The following is a 14,796-nucleotide window of genomic DNA, read 5'->3' as shown; positions in this document are numbered from 1 at the left end:
CTGTCCCCTCTTTTTTTTTTTTTTTTTTTTTTTGAGACAGAATCTTGCTCTGTTGCCCAGGCTGGAGTGCAGTGGTGCAACTTCAGCTCGCTGCAACCTCCACCTGCTGGATTCAAGTGATTCTCCTGCCTCAGCCTCCCAAGTAGCTAGGATTATAGGCTCCTGCCACCACACCAGGCTAATTTATGTATTTTTGATAGAGACAGGGTTTTGCCATGTTGGCCAGACTGGTCTTAAACTCCTGACCTCAAGTGACCCACCTGCCTCACCTCCCAAAGTGCTGGGATTACAGGCATGAGCCAGTGCGCCCAGCAGTTATGTGTATTTTTACACCTTTTGATACATACTACCAAGTTGCCCTCAAGTAAGGTTTTACTCAGCATCACAGTTTAAGAGTATCCCATTCCCTGCAAACTTAGTAACACTAGGTATTGTTTAAAAATAATCTTGGCTAGGCTGGGCGCGGTGGCTCACACCTGTAATCTCAGCACTTTGGGAGGCCGAGGTGGGTGGATCACCTGAGGTCAGGAGTTCGAGACCAGCCTGGCCAACATGGTGAAACCCCGTCTCTACTAAAAATACAAAAATTAGCCGGGTGTGATGGCAGGTGCCTGTAATACCAGCTCCTCGGGAGGCTGAGGCAGGAGAATAGCTTGAACCCAGGAAGCGGAGGTTGCAGTGAACCGAGATCATACCACTGCAATCCAGCCTGGGGAGACTTCATCTCAAAAAAAAACCAAAAAACAAAAAACAAAACAAAACAAAACAAAAACAAAAAAAGTTGGCTAATTTATGGGAGAAAAAAATGGTACCTATGGTTTTAATCTGAATTTTCAATTGCTATTGGGTTTGAAATTCCTTTGGATGTTTGTTTGAGTACCTTCTTTTGAACTATCTGTTCAGGTCCTTTGCCTATTTTTCTATTTGGGGCATTGGCGTTTGTCTATTTCTTGTTGATTTGAAGAGCTCTACATGTTAAAAATATTAATTATTTTGGCCGGGCGCGGTGGCTCAAGCCTGTAATCCCAGCACTTTGGGAGGCCGAGACGGGCGGATCACGAGGTCAGGAGATCGAGACCATCCTGGCTAACACGGTGAAACCCCGTCTCTACTAAAAACTACAAAAAACTAGCCGGGCGACGTGGCGGCGCCTGTAGTCCCAGCTACCCGGGAGGCTGAGGCAGGAGAATGGCGTGAACCCGGGAGGCGGAGCTTGCAGTGAGCTGAGATCCGGCCACAGCACTCCAGCCTGGGCGACAGAGCGAGACTCCGTCTCAAAAAAAAAAAAAAAAAAAAAAAAAAAAAAAAAATTAATTATTTTATGGTTGCATATTATTAAAAACATTTTCCTCAATTTATTTGCATGTTAATTTTGGTTGTTTTGATTTTTGACCCATTTAACTGTAAACCTTTCATGTTGTTAAATACATTAGACTTCCTCATTATGGTTCCTGTCTTTGGTGACTTGTTACAAAGTCTGTCCTCTTCCTAGAGTATATAAATGTTTGCCTATATTTTCCTCAAGCCTTTTATTGGTTGCTTTTTTTTTTTATTCTTTAAGATATTCTTTATTAGAATTTTTATTTTCAAAGGTAATATATTCTTTTTTTTTGAGACAGAGTCTCGCTCTGTTGCCCAGGCTGGAGTGCAGTGATGTGATTGCAGCCCACTGCAACCTCCACCTCCTGGGTTCAAGCAATTCTCTTCTGCCTCAGCCTCCTGAGTAGCTTGGACTACAGGTGTGCACCACGATGCCTGGCTAATTTTTTTTTATTTTTAGTAGAGATGAGGTTTCACCATGTTGGCCTGACTGGTATCAAACTCCTGGCCTCAAGTGATCCACTCGCCTGGGCCACTCAAAGTGCTGGGATTACAGGCATGAGCCACCGCACGGGGCAGAGGTAATGTGTCCTAATTGCATAATGGAAACAATGCAAAAATGTATAGCAAAAAATGTAAATTTCTTATCAGCCCCTTCCATTCTCACTAGCATGAGATAACCACTGTTAACAACGTTCCGCAGTTCCTCTCTATGCTCATAAATGCTTTCATATTTAAGTCTTTAATCCATCTGGAATTTATTGTGGTATCACTGTGACAGGAAGGATTTCTTTATTTTTTTCCAGGTGGTTAGCTAGTTTTTCCAACATCCTTCATGCATGACTCTGTCATTTCCTTACTGCTCTAAAATGTGATTTTTGTTATGAACTAAATTCTTATATGTACTTTTGAGTCTTTGTGTAGAATTTTTATCCTTTACCTTCTATCTATTCCTAGGCCAGCATCACACCTTTAGCTGTGATTAACTAGTGTTAGCTTTTTAATTTGTATAGTAGAGGGCATTCTTTTTCTTTTTTAAAAAATAACTTTTTTTTCTACTAAGCGATACATTGAAGTGACTTAAAATGTTGGAAGTACAGAAAGGTATACAGTGACAAATTTCCCTACTATCCTTGTCCAACCTTCCCTCTTCATAGGGATCCAGTGTTATTAATTTCTTTTTCAGGCACATGCCACCAGGCCTGGCCAATGTTTTTAGTATTTTTAGTAGAGGTGGGGTTTCACCATGTTGGGCCAGGCTGGTCATGAACTCCTGACCTCAAGTGATCCACCTGCCTCAGCCTCCCAAAGTGCTGGGATTACAGGTGTGACCCACTGTCCCCGGCCCAGTGTTATTAATTTCATAGGTCTTGCATACATATATAATGAAGTACATATATGTATATATTTCCCTTTTAAATTTTTTATAAAATGATAGCTTGCTATATACTGCACCTTAAAAACAGCATTCTTAATTATTTCTTTTTTCAGATGAATTTTAGCATTACTTTACTGAGCTTCCCACCACCACCAGATACACACCCCTGGGATTTTTGATTGGAATTGCTTTAAAATTTGTAAGTTACTTTGGGCCAGCCATGGTGGCTCAGGCCAGGCACGATGGCTCACACCTGTAATCCTAGCACTTTGGGAGGCCGAGGTAGGTGGATCACTTGTGGACAGGAGTTCAAGACAAGCCTCGCCAACATGGTGAAACCCCATCTCTACTGAAAATACAAAAATTAGCTGAGTGTGGTGCTGCATGCCTGTAATCCCAACTACTTGGGAGGCTGAGGCAGGAGAATCACTTGAACTCGGGAGATGAAGGTTGCAGTGAGCTGAGATCTCGCCATTGCATTCCAGCCTCAGTGACAGAGTGAGACCGTGTCTCAAAAAAAGAAAAGGAAAAAGAACTTATAAGTTAGTTTAGGGGAGGACTGATGACTTTGCTTTTCCACTGGGGAACAGGATGGTTTTCCATTTACTTGTCTTTAACTTTTAAAGTTATTCAGCATTCACTACAATCAAGCCCACTCGGCCACTCCATCTCTCCTTCGGAGGCTCTTTCCTGCCTCTCGGCTTGGCCCTTAATGCCAGCCCAGTGCTTGTCCCTTAGGCAGATCCCACAGCCTTCGGTGTCTGCTGTCTCCCCTCTACCATGGAATATTTGTGACTATTCCAGTGGGCAGGGCAGCAGTCCCCGCTGTGGGTACCTGCCGTCTCTCTCACCACTTGGAGTCCCTTCATCGGGAGCCCACCACGTAGGTATCCTCCTCTTCCCTGAATGCCTGGCAGTGACTGCACGTTGCTGGTGATCCCCAGGGTCCTGCAGGTGGGAACCTGGGGAGGGTGAGCCCTGCTCTGGCTGGAGGATGCTGGGAGCCGGCACGGTCCTCCTCTTCCCTGCTGTGTTCCCCTCTAGGCCTTCCTGGCCAGTGCACCAGGAGGAGGCTTGGAGCTGCTCAGCATGAGGTGCTGTCCTTAGTGGGTGGGAAGAGGGACTCACAGCCTCCTCTAGGAATTTATGTGGACAATCTCCTGCTTCCTGGGTGAGGAGGGACATCTGTTGTGGTTCTTTCTTCATGCCCCATGACTTTGTGGTCTCTGAGGGGTATTGAGAAGGGAAAACCTCCACAGCTCTGCCTGTGTATTGACCCGGCCCCACTCAGCAGTCTGGTCTCTCTTCTCCAGGACGTCATGCGCTGGCTGTGGGGTGAGGGAATGACAGGACCGACTGGCTCTTTCAGGATGGGCTTTCTGCCTCATCGGCACTAGGTGGTGTGGGGAAGGGGTGCAGGTCACGTGGTCCAGTTTGATAGTGGACTTGGCATATGAAGTTTTATTATTTTATTCTGGAATAATTATGCTGTGGGGAATTGATTCCTCTTTTTACCAAACTCATGGTAATAGACTCACTTGGCAGTTTACACACAGGCTGGATCTCTCCCTGAGTGGACTTGGGGCTCCTGCCAGGAGCACTTGGGAAACCCAGGTATTCACCAGGGTGGCGTGGTAAGCAGAGGTGATACTGGGGGCCTTTTGTTGGGCTGTGGTAGAGACTGCGGAATTCATTGCTCACAGTGTGTATGCTGCTTTCCTGGAGATCAGAATCTTCATGTCAGGCTGGGTGCTGTGGCTCAGCACTTTGGGAGGCTAGGGCAGGCAGATCGCTGGAGCCCAGGAGTTCGAGACCAACCTGGGCAATGTGGTGAAACCCTGTCTCTACTAAAAATACAAAAATGAGCCAGGCACGGTATTGCACGCTATAGCCCCAGCCACTTGAGGGGCTGAGGTGGGAGGATGAGTTGAGTCCAGGAGGTTGAGGCTGCAGTGAGCTGAGACCAGACCACTTCACTCCAGCCTGGGAGACAGAGCAAGATCCTGTCTCAAAAAAAAAAAAAAAAAAAAGTAATTAAAAAATAAAAACAGAATATTCACATCCCACATGTGCAGATATCTTCTCTTTAGATATTGGAGACATTGTCCTTGTGACACATTTGTAGTTTCTGATAAGGGCTCCGTTCGATTCTGTTTTCTGTTTTGTTTTTTGTTTTCAAGACAGGGTCCCACTCTGTCACCCAGGCTGGAGTGCAGTGTTGTGATCTTGGCTCACTGCAACCTCAACCTCTCCGGCTCAGGCAGTCCTCTGACTTCAGCCTCCTGAGTAGCTGGGACTATTGGTGTGTGCCACCACACCCAGCTAATTTTTGTAATTTTGTAGTAACAGAGTTTTGCCATGTTGCCCAGGCTGGTTGAGAGCTTGATTGTTTTCATTAACTTGACATGGTTATCAAGTATACAGGCTGGGCATGGTGGCTCATGCCTGTCAACCCAGCACTTTGGGAGGCCGAGGCAGGAGGATCACTTGATCCAGGAGCTCAGGACCAGCCTGAGCGACATAGTGGGACTCTGTCTCTACAAAAAAATATATATATATATTTTATTAGCTAGGCATAGTAGCACGTGCTTCTGGTCCCAGCTACTTGGGAGGCTGAGGTGGGAGGATTGCTTGAGCCTGGGAGATTGAGGCTGCAGTGAGCTGTCTGTGATGGTGCCACACTGCACACCAGCCTGGGTGACAGACTGAGACCTTGACTCAGAAAAAGAAAGCATACTGTTCAATTTACATTAGCTCCATTTCTGTGTGGTGCTTCTCAACCCACACTGCATTCATAACCTGACTAAACCAGAGGGCCACACAGCATGTCTCTGCAGGTGGCTGTTCACATGCTGTGTGGGGGTTCCTGTTTACCCTTCCAGGGGAGCATGTTTCTTGGCTGTGTCCTCAGATGCTATGGTTTATGCTGTTCTGGAGTCTGGAGGCCTCTGTGTGCTTTTGCATCTCTGTCCCAACTAATTTGCACAACTGCTGTGGAGGCCCTTATGAATGACCTCTTTCTTTCCTTTCTTCTTTTCTAGCTACTCTCGGAACCGCACGTTTGACACGTACATTGGGCAGGGCTACGTGATTCCTGGGATGGATGAAGGTCTACTTGGTGTTTGCATTGGAGAGAAGCGAAGGATTGTGGTCCCTCCTCACCTGGGGTATGGAGAGGAAGGAAGAGGTGAGCATCAGCATCACCCGCCTTCCTCACTAGCTGTGGCTGCTTCCACATTGCTTGGAACAGGGCTTCTTTTTCTTTTTCTTCTTTTTTTTTTTGAGATGGGGTCTCCCTCTGTTGCCCAGACTGGAAAGTGTAGTGTGTGATCATTGCATACTATGGCCTGGAACTCTTGGCCTCAAGTGATCCTCTTGCCTCAGCCTTCGGAGTAGCTGGCACTACAGGCATGCACCACCACACCCTGTACACAGCTTCTTGAGAGCCAAAATATTGAAGCTAAAGTCCAGCCCAAGACTGGAATGCCCAAATAGATTTAGTTTCTAGAGTTGTCCTGTTCTTTCTCCTTGTTTCTCTGCCCATTTTCCTTTACCTTTTGAAAATGTTAAATCCTACACCAAAGTTGAAAGCACTTTATAGTGAATTCCACTTTGTTTTGCCAGTTGTTAACATTTTGCTATATTTGATCTTTTTATATTTATGTATTTATTTTGGGCTGAACCATTTGAAAGTAAGTGCAAAAGCCCCTCTTTGGTTTTTCTTTTATATGTTATAAAATTCACCCATTTAAGTATACAATTTAATGACTTTTAGAAAATTTAGTGGGTTATGCAACTATCATTATAATCCTGTTTTAGAACATTTTTGTCACCCTCATACCTCACTTCTTTTAAAAGTTACACAAATCATACATGTTGACTTTAGAAAAGAAAATACAGGTAAGCAAAGAAATCCTGCCACCCAGAAATAAATATTTTTTTCCCTTGTTTTCTTTTTTACTTTTTTTTTTTTTGAGATAGAGTCTCATTCTGTCACCCAGGCTGGAGTACAGTGGCACGATCTCGGCTCATTGCAACCTCTGCTTCCTGGGTTCAGGTGAGTCTCGTGACTTAGCCTCCCAAGTAGCTGGGACTACAGGCATGTGCCACCACACCTGGCTAATTTTTTAAAAAATTTTCAGTAGAAATGGTGTTTCACTATGTTCGCCAGGCTAGTCTCAAACTCCTGGCCTCAAGTGATCTGCCTGCCTTGGCTTCCCAAAGTGCTGGGATTATAGATATGAGCGTCATGCCCTGCCAGAAATAAATATTGTTAATCTTAATCTAGTAGGCAGAATATTCAGCCCCTCAAAGTGTCTATGTTCTAATCCCCAGAACCTGTGAGTATGTTACCTTACTTTATTTATTTATTTTGTTTTGAGACAAAGTCTTGTTCTGTTGCCCAGGCTGGAGTGCAGTGGTAAGGTAAGATCCTAACTCACTGCAGCCTTCAGCTTTTGTGTTAAAGTGATCCTCCTGCATCCGCCTTCTGAGTAGCTAGGACTACCTGTGTGTGCTACCATGCACAGCTAATTCAAAAACAATTTTTTTTTTGTAAAGACAGACATGGTCTCACTATGTTTCCCAAGCTTGTCTGGAACTCCTGAGCTCAAGCAATCCTCCCACCTTGGCGTTCCGAAGTGTGGGATGACAGGTGTGAGCCACCATGCCTAGCCTCCTGTTACCATATTAAAAGGGACTTTACAGATTTGATTAAGGATCTTGAGATGGGAATAGTATCCTGGATTATCCAGGTGGCCTCACAATACTTGCAACAGTCCTTGTAAAAGGGAGGCAGGCGGTCAGACCAGGGAAAAAGTGCTAAACTGCTGACTTAGAAGATACAGAAGGAGGACCCTGTCAGGGAATGAAGGTGGCCCTGAGAGACTGGAAAAGGTAGGAAATACATTCTCCCCAGCAGCCTCCAAAAGGAACAAATCCCTAACAATACCTTGAATTTATGCTTCTGCCTTCCAGAATTAAGGGAATCCATTTGTGTTGTTTTAAGCCAACAAGTTTGTGGTAATTTGCTGCAGCCACAGTAGGAAACAAATGCAGCCATGAAGTGAACATCCTTCTATACCTTTGAGTGTATGTATAGATTAAAAAAAAAAATGCCCACCTACACTAATCAATACGGACAAACATGGGATTGTCTATGTGTATTACTTTGTGATTTCTCTCTTCACCCAATTTGTGGTGAACAACATAGTGTTGTGAACAACTTTCTATGCTATGTATTTTAATGGCTGCTCCTTCGCTTAGAAATAGTTGATGGAGTATTTATTTTGTTTTCGTATTCTTTTGCTGATGGAGGCTGGCCTTGTTGGCTGTACATTTATTTTGTTAGTTCTGTTCTGTTTTTTGTTGATACATCATATGGATCTTGAGAGTTTTCCCCGTAGTGTTCATCCCAGAGGATCCAAGAAATGTCAAGTTGGTTGGAAAGTAGGTTGTACCATGGAGAAATATTTTTTTCTCCCTGACTTAAATTTCTGATTGATTAAACCACAGCAGATCACAGCTTAAGATCCATTCGACAGGCCTTTCTTCACACGTCCTGCTTGTCTAGTGTCTTGATGCTCTATTGCTTTTTACTGTGTAGATTTCTACTTCTAGTCAAATATAAACAGAAACAGATAAATACTTTCTGAGTGTTCTTGTTTCATTATGGCCTGAGGGCTAATCTTTCCTTTCTTTAAAAAGAATGCATTGATGGAAAACATTTGCTTAAATTACTTTTTTTCCTCTTGGCTTTCTATCAAGTATGAGACAGAGCTCTGCAAAGAATTATATAAGGCTCTGGGAAGCAGCCGAAGGCTCATAAATTTTCTGCGCAATGAGACTGCTTCATCCTGAATCACATTGCTGTGGGAGGAGGCACCCTGAGTGACCCTGAGGTATAAACTCCAAGTGCTCTTGAGTGGGGTCTGCCTCTGTCCTCTCTTGATCAGCACCCTTGGCCTCTTTGTGGGGGTTACATAGGAACCCATGCTGATCCCTGAGGGGCTGAGCCGAGAGGGGTCAGGATGACTTCTTCACTACATACCACGGGGCCAGGCACATTGTGAATGTTTGGCAAATATTTGTGGAAGGAATGAATTGTGGGCTGTCCCTGTGCTCTCAGCGTTTATCAGCATTTCATTCTGTCACAGCCATTTTCCCCTGCAAGATTGGTGGAGGAGAAAGGGTAGGCCTCCTGGGAGAGGTTCTGGATCTTTCTGCCATCTGCTTTGTTCCCTGGGTCAGCCCTGAAATTAGGGCATTTGGATGGGTTTGCAGCCTCAAAGTGGGGAATGGATTCTGCCTGCGAGGTTGTGTAAGCTTCACTTCATCGATAGCTTGCTGTTACTCAACTTCCAGATTACCTTTTGAACACCCTTTTAGGAAAGAGAGGAAAGTTAATAAATGACATTTATTATCCCACAGTGTGTCTGGGACTTCTTGCACATGAACTCATTCAAACCTGGAAACAAGTCTTCTGAGGCATCATTACCCTCATTGTTTAGAAAGATAATGAGGCCCAGAGAGTTCTACCCATGTGTCCAAGGCCACAATAGCTAATCCATGATGGAGCTGGAATTGGACCCAGGGCTGTCTGACCCATGTGTGTCCTAGACAGACAGAAAGAATGCGTCCCCATTAGGTAGTGACTTGTTGATACCTACATGTGGAGAACCGAGACCTCAAACCAGAAGTCCCAGAGCTCTCAGAGGAAGCACACCCACTCAGAGGAAACCCACCTTCCTCAGAGGAAACCCACTCCCCTCAGAAGAAACCCACCCCCGCAGAGGAAACCCACCCCCCCACAGAAACCCACCCCCCTCAGAGGAAACCCACCCCCCTCAGAGGGAGCTACAGAGTTTCTTGGGTGCGCTGTTGGCTGCTTTAAGTTTTTGTCATCTGTGTCTCTTCTGAGGGAGGCATCCTCATGGTGAGAACAGAATGATGACTTCTGCACTGGTTAAGGGTTTATACAGAGAGGAGGCTGGTGTTGGGGCCACGTTGGACTATTACTGCCTTTTTGCTGGTCAGCGCTCATTTCTATACTTAATCGACAAATAGCTTTGTGGAAGTCAGACCAAGATAGAGGGATAGAGGTTCGAGGCCTTGGTGCTGCCTGGGGTAGGTGGGGTCTATGGTTCAAAGTTCTGATCTTCGTTTTTGCAGGCCAAGAAACTCCATCTATCCATCCATCAAAGATTTATTGAGTTTCTTCATGACCAGGCCCTGCTCACGGTGTTAGGGATTCTGCAGAGAGAAACACAAACAAAACTTCCTACGCACACAGAGAGTGTTTCCTTGTTGACACCCTCAATAATGTGTGTGCCTCAGAGGTTATCAGGCACCTGGTAGACTGACTCACGTTCACTTCCTAGCAGCTGACATACCCACCTGAAGCTACATGGTTCCTTGATTGGGTGTGTATCGACCTCTACACTGGTTGGAATTCTTGTGCCTGGAATCCTCGGGGCCTGAGAGACTGAGTTCATTTGACTGCTGACATCAGATCCCAGGGATGTGGGTGGTTCCAGATGCATTCCTTTTTGCCCTGCAAAAGGAGAAGGCCCTGCACCTGAATGCATCTTGGAGGGGAGATTATATTTGAATTGACAAAATTTGGTGACTGCTTAGCTCAGTGTTAGAAGTTTTTAAAATCTGTGGTAAAATATACTTAACATCTTTACCATTTTAAGTGTACAGTTTAGTGGCCTCAAATATATTCACAATGTTGTATAACCATTACTACCATCTACACTCAAAACTCTTTTATCATCCCCAACATAAACCCATTACACAATAACTCCCGATTCCTCCCTCCCCCCAACCTCTGACAACCACCTTTCTTTCTGTCTCTACCAATTTGCCTATTCTAAGTGCCTCATTTAAGTGGAATCATATAATATTTCTCTTTCTATGTCTGTCTTATTTTACTTAGCATACTGTTTTCAAGGTCTGTTTATATTTTAGCATTTATCAAAATTTCAAGCTGGGCGCAGTGGCTCATGCCTGTAATCCCAGCACTTTGGGAGGCTGAAGCAGGTGGATCACCTGAGGTCAGGAGTTCAAGATCAGCCTGGCCAACATGGTCAAACCCTGTCTCTACTAAAAACACAAAAATTAGCCAGGTGTGGTGGTACGTCTGTAATATCAGCTGAGGCAGGGGAATTGCTTGAATCCGGGGGACAGAGGTTGCAGTGAGCTGAGATCACACCACTGCTCTCCAGCCTGGATGACAGAGCAAGACTCCATCTCAAAAAAAAAAAAAAAAAATTAATTCCTGTTTTCTGGCTAATAAATTTCATTCCTTTTTATTGCTGAATGAATATTCCATTGGATGTATATGCTACATTTTGTTGATCAGTTCCTCTGGTGGTGAACACTTGGGCTGTTTCTACTTTTTGTCTATTGTGAATAATGCTTAATGCTTCTGTGAATATGAGTGTACAAATATCTGTTTGCATCTCTAGTTTCAATTCCTTTGTGTATATACCCAGGAGAGATATTTTTATTTGATGTTTTATTGAAATATAATTCACATACTATAAAAGTAATCATGTTAAAGTTTACAATTTAGTTGTTTTTAGTATATTAACCAGGTAACAACTATTACCTCTACCTAATTCCAGCACATTTTCATCACTCCAAAAACTAACCCATAACCATTAGCGGTCACTCTCCATACCCTCTTCCCATCCACCCCCTCCCCCAGTGCTGGCAAAGAAGCCAGCCTTTTGTGTCTGGCTTCTTTCACTTAGCATAATGTTTTTGGGTTCATTCCCAGGTGATTTTAATGGGTTGCCAAGGTTGAGAAACCATAGATCTGCCTCTGCAGACACCCACCCCGTCCACGTGTGTTAGCTTCCCACACAGAGCCGTCCGTGGCCCTGGCTCTGAGCAGCCTTCTGGCCAATGGCAGTCTGTATTTCCTGGTTCCTGTGGGAAGGAACCTGCACCCCACTCCACCCACACCAGCAGCCCCTGTTATGAGTGAGTAGCAGGCACCTGTGTTCTGCTATAAAGCACACGCTTCTCAAATTATTACCTTTACCTTTGGCCAGCCCCAAAATTTGTACCTCAGTTTTCTCAGGATTTTAATGAGAATTAAACAATACATGTTTAATTTAGAAGAGTGCTTGGTACTCAATAAACGCCTATTAAATATGAGCGTGAGTGTGTTTCTGTTAGAGAGAGAGATAGGAGAGAGACCAATCAAGAAAGAGACACAGAAAAGTGCGTGTGGGGATGGGAGGTGAGGAGGGGCTGTTGGTGTTTGTATATCTCTATCTGAATTTTGTCATTAGCTGTGTTATTCTCTTGAATAAGTAATATCATGTCTGAGTTTTTCTTTCCTTTCTTTCTTTCTTTTTTGAGGACACAGTCTCACTCTGTTGTCCAGGCTAGAGTACAGTGGTGCAATCCTAGCTCACTGTAGCCTTGACCTCCTGGCCTCAAGCAATTCTCCTGCCTCAGTCTCCCGAGTATCTGGGACTACAAGTGCTCACCACCACGCCCAGCTAATTTTTTTGTAGAGACATTTGGCTGTGTTGCCCAGGCTGGTCTCGAACCGCTGGCCTCAAGTGATCCTCCCACCTCGGCCTCCCAGAGTTGAGATTACAGGCATGAGCCACCACCATACCTAACCTGAGTTGGTTTTCTTATATGTAAAATGCTGATGATAATAAAATATGTCCTTCACTCTAGGTAACATGATTTAAAAATATTTTACATTTAAACTTCTCTGAAATGATTTGGGCTGGGGGGCGTATTACAACTGATGCATATGTTTAACTGTCTCCCATGCTCCTGGAAAGCTGTCGTTACATTCCTGGTGTTATGGCCATGCCTACCCCGTAAGGTTGCTGCAGGGACTTAAAGGGAAAATGTAGGTGAAAAATACTTTGGCAAACTGTAAAACATTATTCAGATGTGAGCTACTATCTTCAAAAGTGGAAATTATGGAAAAGTTAATTAATAATTTAGTATAGAACAAATAGGATGTATTCTAAAAGCACCTGTGACTGTTAGGTGTACGATCATGAGGGAGAGGTGTCTTTTTCTTTACGAAGTTTATGTTATGCTTTTCTTTCTTTTCTTTTTTTTTTTTTTTGAGACGGAGTCTCACTCTGTCGCCCAGGCTGGAGTGCAGTGGCCAGTTCTCAGCTCACTGCAAGCTCCGCCTCCCGGGTTCACGCAATTCTCCTGCCTCAGCCTCCTGAGTAGCTGGGACTACAGGCGCCCATCACCTCGCCCGGCTAGTTTTTTGTATTTTAGTAGAGACAGGGTTTCACCGTGTTAGCCAGGATGGTCTCGATCTCCTGACCTCGTGATCCGCCCGTCTCGGCCTCCCTAAGTGCTGGGATTACAGGCTTGAGCCACCGCGCCCGGCCGTTATGCTTTTCTTGAGCAGTGGTCGGACATTGGAGTGATTTCACTCTGCGGCTGATTTCCTCACCCCACTTCTTACTTCCGGTGGGCGAGGGGCAAGTGTTAATTTGGCTGGGTTTGAGTTTCCTCATTTGTGATCAACTTAGCTACTTGTCTTTCAGGCTGAACGATGCCATGGGGCAATATTCCATAGTCTTGAATTTTAGTCCAAACTGCTCGTTATGGGCTGTGGGACCCAGGGCAAATCTGTGCCTCCATTTATCGACCTGTAAAATGAGGATGAGGTTACATCTAATGGCCCTTTCAGCATCAGTCTTGGAGTCCTCCTAGGGTTTCGTATCTGGGTGCCCGTTTTCTTCACTTGGAGGGCCTTGAGGACATACCTGGTGATACTGGGGAGACCTGTGTGCTGCAGCCTGCAGGGGGCATTCATTAATTCCCCATGTCTGTCTTTTAGGGAATATCCCCGGCTCGGCTGTGCTGGTGTTTGACATCCATGTGATCGATTTCCACAACCCTTCGGACTCCATCAGCATCACCTCCCACTACAAACCCCCCGACTGCTCAGTGCTGAGTAAGAAGGGAGATTACCTCAAATATCACTACAATGCCTCGCTTCTGGATGGGACCCTGCTGGACTCCACGTAAGGGCAACCAGAATGGCGTGGGAGTGAGCCTGGAGGGTGACAGTCGCATGCTCCCACTATCCTCCTCTCTTGGGTAGATGCTGGTTGAGAGCTTTTATCTCCATGCCGTCCCACGGCATAGCTCGCGCCTGCATCACTGCTCGGGTGCATCATGTGAAGTTTCCGATTCATGGTCTTTCCCTGCTCCAGGTCATTTTTCACCCCATGAAATTGTCTTTCTGACAAGCAGATCCGATCATATAACTGCTGTCTTTCTTTCTTTCCTTCCTTCCTTCCTTCCTTCCTTCCTTCCTTCCTTCCTTCCTTCCTTCCTTCCTTCCTCCCTCCCTCCCTCCCTCCCTCCCTCCGTCTTTTCTTTCTTTCTTGTCTTTTCTTTCTTGTCTTTTCTTTCTTTTCTTTTTTCTTTCTTTCTTTCTTTCTCTTTCTTTCTTTCTTTCTTTCTTTCTTTCTTTCTTTCTTTCTTTCTTTCTCTCTCTCTCTCTCTCTCTCTTTCTTTCTTTCTCTTTCTCTCTCTCTCTCTTTCTTTTTTTTCTTTTTTCTTCTCTCCTCTTTTCTTTTTTCTTTTTGAGACAGAGTCTCACTGTCTCACCCAGGCTGGAGTGCAGTGGCACTATCTCAGCTCACTGCATCCTCTGCCTTCCAGGTTCAAGTGATCCTCCTGCCTCACCCTCCCAAGTAGCTGGGATTACAGACATGCACCACCATACCTGCCTAATTTTTGTATTTTTAGTAGAGATGGGGTTTCACTGTGTTGGCTAAGCTGGTCTTGAACTCCTGGCCTCAAGTGATCCACCCTCCCCAGCCTTCCAAAGTGCTAGGATTACAGGCATGAGCCACCACGCCTAACTCCCTCCCTCCCTCCCTTCCTCCCTGCCTCCCTCCCTTCCTTCCTTTTCTTTCTCTCTTTTCTTTCCCTCGCTTTCTTTCTTCCTTTCTTTTCTTTCTTCCCGTCTCCTTCCCTTCCTTCCTTCCTTCTGTCCTTCCTTCCTTTCTTTCCTTCTTTCCTTCCTTCCTTCCTTCCTTCCTTCCTTCCTTCCTTCCTTCCTTCCTTCCTTCCTTCCT

General features: G+C 45.0%; 1 protein-coding gene across 1 annotated transcript in view; it reads left to right on the top strand.

The window, feature by feature from the left end:
- FKBP9 (FKBP prolyl isomerase 9) overlaps nt 1–14,796 on the top strand; it is a 56,112-nt gene that overhangs the window by 27,033 nt on the left and 14,283 nt on the right. Inside the window, exons 6-7 of the mRNA XM_017864656.1 lie at nt 5,740–5,885; nt 13,545–13,731. Of these exons, the coding sequence (XP_017720145.1) occupies nt 5,740–5,885; nt 13,545–13,731 (333 nt within the window). The remainder of the gene's footprint in view (nt 1–5,739; nt 5,886–13,544; nt 13,732–14,796) is intronic.

Source organism: Rhinopithecus bieti, unplaced genomic scaffold, assembly GCF_001698545.2.
Source record: "Rhinopithecus bieti isolate Rb0 unplaced genomic scaffold, ASM169854v2 scaffold_79104, whole genome shotgun sequence".
Classification (NCBI taxonomy): Eukaryota; Metazoa; Chordata; class Mammalia; order Primates; family Cercopithecidae; genus Rhinopithecus; species Rhinopithecus bieti.
This window is presented reverse-complemented; position numbering and strand designations above follow the sequence as displayed.